Raw genomic sequence first — 10,235 nt, 5'->3', positions numbered from 1 at the left:
CTGATCAATTAACCTATACCTCACCGAGAAAAGCCATAAGTAGCTTTAAAAATTGAATGCACCAGGGCATACCCCTGGATTTCTATCAAACTCCCATTTTTAGGGTAATCCCAGGATGGATATCCTTCAAATCTGGTGGCTAATGTAGTCTAGGTTGCAACCTTTTACGGAGAGCCTTTTAAACCTCTACAATTCAAATTGATATATGCTGTATGTTTAAACAATCATCATCAATCAGTTAAATGCTTATACTTAATCTACTGTCCAGAAGGTGTCATTGTGTTTAGAGCAAACACACAGCTGGTTGGTTTCAGAAGCAGCTTCCTGAATTGGACACTAATGACTTGACCTCCAGGACATCAAACACTGCGTTGCAGGCACAAATCTTATAACACACTTCATCCAGGGCTTTGTTCCTAGGCAAACATGATAATAGAGTTCAGTGTAATTGCACATAGGAAAATATAATGAAATAAGCGATTTATTAATGGCAAGTAATCACAGTAAGTGGTTTTCCACCGACTTCTTGTCAAAAAACAGTGTCTGGGCTAGGCCCAAGCTCTTAGTTCTTAATGGCTTTTTAAACACAACTTTAAAAAAATAAATACCCTTTCTTTGTAATCAGGTAAATCCAGGTTAAATGTAAGTTATAATATTGATAAAGAAGGAATACTAAACACTTCACTTCACTCTAGGATGGAACACACACCTTTGGTCAGCTTTCTGGAAGCACCCTCTCAAAACTGACTGCCTGAAGTGATTTGAGGTCCAGGTTGTCTTCAAGAAAAATCTCAATGATCCCCTAGTGGAGTGGTGAAAAAACAGATGTATCAAAGTTATCACAAACAGCTAATGAACGTGTGTGGCTTGTGTTTGGATTGAAAAAAAAAAAAAGCTCTACAATATACCAAAACCAAGTATGAACAATAAGAACATTTAATTCCCATTACCAATAAAGACATTTTTGCATATAACCTTAATGACTAAACTGATCAAAAAAGTACAAGGCGTTATTTATAGAAGCTGTGTCTATATCAGATTGAACTTCCTACCTTATAATTACCTGATCTGATGAAGTTGTGTATCCAGCTGAATGGAGTCGACTGCATATTGCTGGCATCAGAGAAGCCGGTCAAGATCCCACATGCCTGGTAACTTGTTAACCTCATCTCATCAATTCGATAATGCACTGCACCATCACCAAGCTATAACAGAATGGGCAGCAGTCCCAAAAACATGTTTAAATAAATAAGCATTCACTGCATACAACTGCACTGATATCCTCCATTGAAGGCTGTCTATTTATAAATCAAAGGCCACTTTCAATGTCAGGATTATTAACTGAGCAGAATGTATTAATGTTTTCATGATACGGACCAGAACCCAGAGGGATTGTCATTGTGATCATAGAACTCGTTTCAATTGACATGAAATGAAATTCATACTTCAAAGGCTAGCAAGACCCACTAATTTTGAAATTAATTTAAAAAAAAATAAATAAAAAAAAACATTTATTTATTTATTTTAATGAACTACTTCTACCAATAGAAACACATTATTTACAATGCTAGACTGTTCAGATGGGTGTCGATATTTTTTGATTACTGAATAATTATCAAGTTTTAAAAATACCTTGGAAAGCAGCTCTCTGGTTTTTAAGAAATGCTCCGTGGTCTTTTCAAAACAGAATGGATTTGTGCAGTCTTGCTGGAAGAAGACAGTACCCAAGTCATAATGAACCTGTGAGAAATAAAATTGCTACTGACACCCAGCACAGATAACTATCATATAAGGACTATTTTTAGCTAACATACAGTGAGAAGGTGTGGAATACATGAATCAATAAACAGAACCAGCTGCATATTATTTTATTACAGTGCTACCACTTTGTAATGCTGTAAGAACATAAGAACATAAGAAAGTTTACAAACGTGAGGCGGCCATTCGCCCATCCTGCTTGTTTGGTTGTTAGTAGCTTATTGTTCCCAGAATCTCATGAAGCAGCTTCTTGAAGGATCCCAGAGTGTCAGCTTCAACAACATTACAGGGGAGTTGGTTCCAGACCCTCACAGACCCTGTAGTAGGGAGCCAGAGCTAAGGGACTGTGCAATTGGTATAACAAGAAAACAACTGTTAGTGCAGGGCTTCTCAAACTCGGTCCTGGGCCCTCCTGTGGCTGCTGGTTTTCATTCCAGCCAAGCTCTCAATTACTTAACTAGACCCTTAATTGAACTGATAATTTGCTTAATTAGACCTTTTTACTTGTGTTCAGCTCTTGAACAGTTGCATATTTCAAGTTAGCTATAACATTTGACAAGTAACTTGAAATCTGCAACTGTTTAAGAGCTGACAACAAGTACAAATACTAATTAAGCAAATTATTAGTTAAATTAAGGGTGTAGTTAAGTAATTGAGAGCTCGGTTGGAATGAAAACCAGCAGCCACAGGGGGTCCCCAGGACCGAGTCTGAGAACTCCATGCTAGTGTATAGCATTATGGTAGCCATGCCCATATTGGTTCATAACATGTTTCTTGTTATAGTGAGGGAGCAGTGTAATAACCAACTCAAGGCTCATATGCTCCATTGCACACTGCACTCTTAGCAGCTTATTGGTAAATTAATATATTAATAAGCAATACTACATCACACACTTATGGGCAATAGTTTAGTCACTAATAAATGAGTCTGGCTAAGAATACAGAAATACAGGAAATGTAATGTAGCATGTTATGAACATTACAGGTGGTTGCTGTGGTATACCTGACAGTGCAGTTCATCTGCTCTTACTCTTAGCCCTGCAGTTGAACACTTGGTCACCCCATTTGCAGTGCAGGGTTCAGCACTCATTCTGAGAGGTTTTAAAGAAGAAATGATAAGAAATACTGTTTATACTAAAATATTAAACAGTTGAATATTTCAATATTTAAGCACGCATACAAGACTAGTAAAAGAATAAAGGTGTTGGAAATGTTACTGAAATCAAGTGACAGCAAAGAGTGACAAATGAAGCATAGAATTCCATGGGGAAGCCTGTGGCTGCTGGAGCTGCCTTGCCACTTGACTGGTTGTGATTTTGTGAGTTTAGTAAGTGTTATACTGTAATACGCTGCAAGAAGCTCTACCAGACTATGAATAAAATGAAGCACATGATAACCACGTGAGGACTTTGTAAACTATAGCTAACTATTGTCTTATGTGAGAAAATATATTTCTGTATCGTAGTGTGTAGCTACAATTACATGCTGGTACTAATAATTAATAAAACAAAAACAACTAGCAGCCACATTATGTCTGTATCTTTATATATGTACCTTACAGTGGGGTACGAATGATTAAAACCTGGAACGTGATTATATATAATAGTATATATATATATATATATATATATATATATATATATATATATATATATATATATATATATATATATATATAAGGAATGGAAATAAGACTTATGTTGCATAGCAATATTACCCATTCTGTTTTGATTTTTTACTATGAGCTTAATAAGCCCCAGTGTATAGGCCAGGTGTGTATTATTAGTCAGGAATAGAACAAACTGCTATGCAATGGGAGTCTTATTTACCATCCCTGTTATATATTGTAGCAGCGGCGAAACTGGAGAGCCCATCCTGGCCGGGGTTACGGCAACCTCCCAAAAAGAGGTAATGGACTAAGAGAGCAGCAGGGATTGGAGGAGTGCTAGAGGAGAGGAGGAATCAGCTCTTCATAACAAGAACCAGGGGGGTGTTCTCTCTCTTGAATATAAAACCTATGTTGGCAACCTGTTGCACTGGTAGTGGTATATTACTTCATTATATGTACAGCACTAAGATATTTGTGCCAAAAATGTTTTTAGTTTTTCTCTCTCTTATTATTTTGACCGACTCATATATTAAATATGTACTGCAGACTCAGCTCATAGTGGAAAATTAAATGCCCCTCAGGAAGACTATTGTTACCTCCAGAAATGTGGTGATTTTACAGGGTGTGTTATATTGATTTATCTTCTACATGGAAAAATCAGCCAATAATGAAATTATTACAGAATTTTATCACAATTCTCCTTGTTAAAAATGGTGCCAAGATTATTATGCTGATTCTGTACATCTTTGTGTGTGAAGACTACTGGTATTTGTTTTTCTTTCAGTTTAATTCTGATCTTTACAACTTTGTAGAGGCTGTAATCGTTGGTTTATGGTCATATATCCCGCTATAACAATGGAAGCAATTGCAGACATTTAATGTTTAATTAGTCCTGCTAGACCATGGCTCTCCACCCTTATTAACAATAGGAATCCCTGTACTATATAATTGAAATACATTGTTTATGCCCTTCCTGTCCCAAAATATGTTTTTAGTATCTTATTCTGGTTTTATTTTTTATAATGTACTGCAAATTATTATTTTAGGTTGTATTTAATTGTCCAAACTATCTCCCATAAGTTGGTAGGCAGATATATACAGTAGCTAGCACTGGTCACTGTATTTTTAGTAGAGTTTTAGGATAGTATTGATGTGTTTGTTATGTATAAAGATTAGACTTGTCACTTATTTATTCTATATTAAATAATAGGTACTTTGATGGTTTTAGAAGTGCTTTGTATAAATGTTTTTAGACTTGGATTATGCACTTTGTTTGGGTTGGTTAAAACATTGTAGGCCCATCTGTGGATCTGTGGACTGGTGGTTTTAAATCAGTAAATCGGTATTTATATGCAGGGACAATAATAAATTGTGTCTCTGGCCCTTTTTTCCTTGAACCTTGAATGAACCTGGTATTGGTTTTGTACCTGAGCACACCTTATATTAGCATCAGTGATGTGACATGTTAACAGTTTCAATGATATATTACAAAAAAAAAACAACAACTCTACCTCACTTCATTCAATACAAAGCACCAACAATTAATGACTAAGGGAAATCTGTTTATTTAAAGTCATGTACAAAAAGGACATTAGACATTCGGTTGCTATAAAACAAGAGTATGTACAGTATTTACAGCACAGGGTAATATTGACTTATATCAAGTTATATTTATTCAACAGGATGCATCACAATAGGGTTACTGTGTCACCAGCACTATTACATGCATTACAGTGCACTGGCGCTACTGCATCATGTTACATTAACAGTAAATGAAGTGCAAGAGTTGAGTCATCTTGGATCCTTCATCATTAGAGAAACCCACTCAGCTTGTTCCATGTTTTATGATCCAGTTGTAGCTCAAATAGATTGATAGAAGATCTGAATCCAAGACTCTCTAGTCAGAAACCTATTTTCATATTCCTGTGATGTGGTTTTCTACTACATGATGTGTCACAGTAGGAGCACATGGGTCTCTTGTTTCTCTCCACTGCCCCTCGTACACTATGCCACTTTTTTCCAATAAGACTTCTGTGTTGCCATTGGGTTTGTAGTGTTGACAGATACCACAGCTCATAACCTGACTTCTTAGTGCTTTACAGATAAAACACTCCTCTTTGTGAAATCAGTATATGTCACCAAATATTTCACAAATGAACTTTTCACATAAAAAAACTACTTTTACTTATCACAAAATGGTTGATTTTGGCACCTGATTTGGCTACCCTTTGGATTTTGGCCACATATCACCCCTGCACCCTGCAAAGTCATATTGAAATATCAATCTGTCATTACGCACATTTTACAAAGCTGCTATTGCTTTAACTAAAATTGTTTAATTCTGCTTCCAGATGATTTATTAAGCAATTAATAACTTCAAAAATATACATAAGGAAAGAAGCAATATCTTTGATAAATATAGCAGGTGTGAACTAGAAGGGACAATGCTCCCCCTTTTAATTTCAAAGCATCACAGACCAATATGACTAACTGAGGGATATAGCAATTCAGGCAGCGTTATCAAAATACTTTTTGAGGCTCATCTTTGAAAGATACAGAGAAATAAATACATTAAAACACTAGTTATACAAACTCAAATTAAATAGGAAACCCTCACAGATCTTTTCAGAGCCCCAGTGCTTTGAATATTGTGTATCTCCCCCACAAAGTTGAAGGCCGATTATATATATATGTGTATATATATATATATATACACACACACACACACACACACACACACACACTGAGTGTACAAAATATTAGGAACACGAAAATAGAGCGAGTCTACTCCAAGAAATAAACTTACGAGGTGAATTCCGGTGAAAGCTATGATCCATTATTGATGTAACCTGATAAATCCACTTCAATCAATGTAGATGAAGGGGAGACAGGTTAAAGAAGGATTTTTAGGCCTTGACACAATTGAGACATGGATTGTGTATGTGTGCCACTCAGAAGGTAAATGGGCAAGAAAAAAGATTTAAGTGCCTTTATACGGGGTATGGTAGCAGGTGCCAGGCGCGCCGGTTTGAGTGTGTCAAGAACTGAAACGCTGCTGGGTTTTTCACGCTCAACAGTTTCCCGTGTGTATCAAGGAAGGTCCATCACCCAAAGGACTAAGGAGGCTGACACGAATTGTCCAGAGCAACAGACGGGCTACAGTTAGTCAACTGACAGTCCAGTACAACACTGATGCCGAAAGACCCACAAAAGAATGCACAACTCGTCGTACCTTGACACAAATGGGGTATGGCAGCCGACGACCTAACAGAGTTCCACTTCTTTCAGCAAAACACAAGAAACTGTGGTTGCAGTGGGCTAAGAAATTAGAACACTGGACACTGGAGGATTGGAAAAACATTGCCAGGTCTGATGAATCCTGGTACCTGCTGTTTCACGCTGATGGGAGGACTAGGGTATGGAGAAAACCAAATGACACAACTACATGCATCCATCATGCCACGTGTCAACATTGCAGGCTGGTGGTGGTGGTGTAATGGTGTGGGGTGTGTTTTCATGGCACACATTGGGCCCCTTGATAAAAGTGGAGCAACATTTGAATGCCACAGGATATCTGAACATCACTGCCAATCAGGTGTATCCCTTCATGGCAGCAGTGTATCCCTCTGCTAATGGATTTTTTCAGCACGATAATGCCCCATGCCACAAGGCTAGGATTGTCCAGGAATGGTTCCTCGAACATGACAGTGAATTCATCTTACTGCAGTGGCCTGCTCAGTCACCAGATCTCAATCCAATTGAGAATCTTGGGATGAGATGGAACAAGCTATTTGGAGTAGATGTTCACTACCAGCCAACTTGACACAACTGCGGGAAGCACTGGAGTTAACATGGGCCAGCATCTCTGTGGAACACTTGACACCTTGTAGAGTCAATGCCCCGATGAACTGAGGCTGTTCTGAGGGCAAAAGGGGGTGCAACTCAATATTAGGAAAGTGTCCTAATGTTTTGTACACTCAGTGTGTGTGTGTGTGTGTGTGTGTGTGTGTGTGTGTGTGTGTGTGTGTGTGTGTGTGTGTATATATATATATATATATATATATATATATATATATATATATATATATATATATGTGTATGTGTTGTGTGTGGTGTGTGTGTGCTTTTTTAAAATTTTACAGATTACAAATAAGTAATGTTTATGCATTTAGAACGTAAAGTGTTTTGTACTTTTAAATAATATAATAATAATAATAATAATAATAATAATAATAATAATAATAATAATAATAATAATAAACTTAGAATGGTCTCTCTGGGATATCAAAAAGTGTTTTCTATTTCATACGTCTCTCCTGGAGTCAGGGTGAATTCAGGATGCCTGTAGAGCTCTCTGAGTTTCTCAAACTTGGAGCCCCACTCTTTCAGGCAATCATAGTTGAAGTCTTCCTGGCCCGTGGCAGACTCCAGTGAGCTGAGGCTCCCTGCTGGAGATCCACAGCCCTCGATGCAGTAAATGTGAACGCTGTCCATTGGGACTGCATGGGCGTCATTGTCCGCTTCCCAGACTATCCTGGAGACGTAGTTTTTGAAGTCCGGGGGGCAGCTGGCAATGCTGCCGATGTTCTGGTGGTAACAGGCCATGGCTCCTGGGTGCACCTCTTCTTGGGAACCCTGAGATGACTTCAGGAGGGGCACCGTGGTTCCTGAGGATGACTGGGACAAACTGGAACACAATGGCCTCTTCAGTTCAGTGATGTCATAGGCTTTCTGAAAAAGAACGACAACTTGACATCATTTGGGTATTAATGCTTAGCCTATGATAATAATAATAATAATAATAATAATAATAATAATAATAATAAATCTAAGAATCTGAATATAATAAATAGATTCTTACAAAATTAGTTATTCTTTAGAATAAAATTTGGTCAGGGTTGCAGAATAAAATAAGGAACCCACAAGGGTCAAAACTATAAGCAATTTTATTAGAGGGGTGACTTCTGGGTTTTTGTTTTACACAAAAGTTGTGAGACTTCCTATGGTAATTGTCACAGAACAAACAACGCATGGAGGGACAACAAGAAAAGGACCTTCTGTCCTTCAAGGCTCATCCCATGTTTTACTTCTAAGGAGATTCACTTCAATAGAATAAAATCTAAGTGTTTTTTTTTAAATGTTCCTATTGTCTGAGATGTTCACACTACACCTGGCTATTTTATGCATATATAATTAAGTTCTTCCTACATTCTGTTATCTACGGCCTATTACAGTTAGCTAGTATCTGTTTTAATATGCAATATGTGTTCTGTATTACCTGGTCCTGTTCTCCACCCCCTTCTTCGTTGTAGTTCAGGATGTTTTCCCGAATGTCCTCCCAGCTCTCATGTTCTGCAGGGATGTGATAAACTCCCCTCTTCTGGTACTTGGAGCTGCCCTTCTGATTCCACACCGTCACGGCAACTAAAATACCTGAACAAACAACGAAGACCGAGGAGAAAGTTAAGACAAACCACTCCTGTTTGACTTTAGATCTTGGGATTTATAACGATGTGTAAATTATATAATTGCAACACAGGAGTTTATTAAACTTTAGTTTTCATGGCCTAGTACATACATCATATATTATGGAAACAGGCTTTTACAGTAGGCTTGTTTTCTAGTTCTGAACACAGAAAACAAGTGTAGAGATTTAGGTCAGACAAACAGCAAACAGAAGAACTATTAACTACATTGAAACAGTTATTGTATACATCCCACAGGTTAGCAGAGTTTATATAGGGATAAAAAACAAAAGATCAGTTTTTACACTCTGCCATTTTGACACAAAACCAAATTATAATTTATTATAATTCTTAGGTCTTTTTGTCCTTTTTGGGACTTTTTTTTTTTTTTTTTTTTTTTTAACTTAGTAGCTCCCAAGTATGTTTTATATGAAAACAGACCATAAGGTACAGTGTCCGTTCTCATTATATAATCAGCACTGCCATGAAAGTTGTACACACACCCTAATGCAGGCTTCTTTCCACTGTTACTTTACTACATTTAGTGCATGTTAAATAAAGCTATTCCAACACAGGTTTATTGGGTAGAATGAAATGATTTTGGGGTCAAGTCTGGGATTTAGTAGATTTAAAATAATAATTACAAATATAAATGGAATAACCGGAACAGCTAAGGTACCTTACAATGGTAAGGGTTTGGAGATTGTTTTCATATATACAGTAGATACATAGCAACAAACTCCTAAATACAAAAGTACCCACACAAACACGCACAGAGGAGTCAAAGTTAAACACATAAACATACGAGGGAAACATGGAAAGAACAGATACAAAAGCAGTCTGGTTTAGAACATCTTGGATTCCAAGTGAGGTTGAGCTGCTGTAAGGAATGTTTTCATAGGTACCTAAGAAGACTAGTAGACACATGCTGATGGCCAGGATGGAGCTGGGGCTCAGTGCCGCTGCCTTCCTTGTTTTCACCTGGCTGATCTCACACCGCTGCCCCTTATATCCCTCTGTGCAGAGACAAGAGAAGCTCTTCAGAGACTGAGCGATGCATGTTCCCCCGTTGTGGCAGGTCAGTGGTCCGCAGGGAGAAGGAGCACATTGCTGGAGGCCAGACACGTTATCCACCACTGTCACCTGACCAGCTGGACATCTGTGACGAAGAAAACAAGACAAACTTCATGAAGTTATGGTCACAAATATATCTGAAATCACCTTGGTGATGGTCTTAATTTTGTCAGCATTGCAATTGGTTTTGTGTATTTTGTGTTGTTACACCTTTTTCAAGCATTATTCAGTTACACTGTTTACTAGGGAACTTGGGCATGTTTAAACCCATGTTTGTGTTAGAATGTTTAACTTCATGGCTCCGACTCTTTGGAACTCTCTCCCAGCTT

The 10,235-nt window shown here is 37.7% G+C and overlaps 1 protein-coding gene across 1 annotated transcript in view; it reads right to left on the bottom strand.

The window, feature by feature from the left end:
• Positions 1-7,639: 7,639 nt before the first annotated feature.
• LOC121313216 (neural-cadherin-like) overlaps positions 7,640-10,235 on the bottom strand; it is an 86,152-nt gene continuing 83,556 nt past the window's right edge. Inside the window, exons 31-33 of the mRNA XM_041245542.1 lie at positions 9,738-9,991; positions 8,646-8,800; positions 7,640-8,098 (exon numbers count right to left, since the gene is read on the bottom strand). Of these exons, the coding sequence (XP_041101476.1) occupies positions 7,652-8,098; positions 8,646-8,800; positions 9,738-9,991 (856 nt within the window). The 3' untranslated portion in view covers positions 7,640-7,651. The remainder of the gene's footprint in view (positions 8,099-8,645; positions 8,801-9,737; positions 9,992-10,235) is intronic.

This window comes from Polyodon spathula, chromosome 3 (assembly GCF_017654505.1).
Source record: "Polyodon spathula isolate WHYD16114869_AA chromosome 3, ASM1765450v1, whole genome shotgun sequence".
Classification (NCBI taxonomy): domain Eukaryota; kingdom Metazoa; phylum Chordata; class Actinopteri; order Acipenseriformes; family Polyodontidae; genus Polyodon; species Polyodon spathula.
The sequence above is the reverse complement of the archived record's forward strand: the minus strand, read 5'-3'. Positions and strand labels throughout refer to the sequence as shown.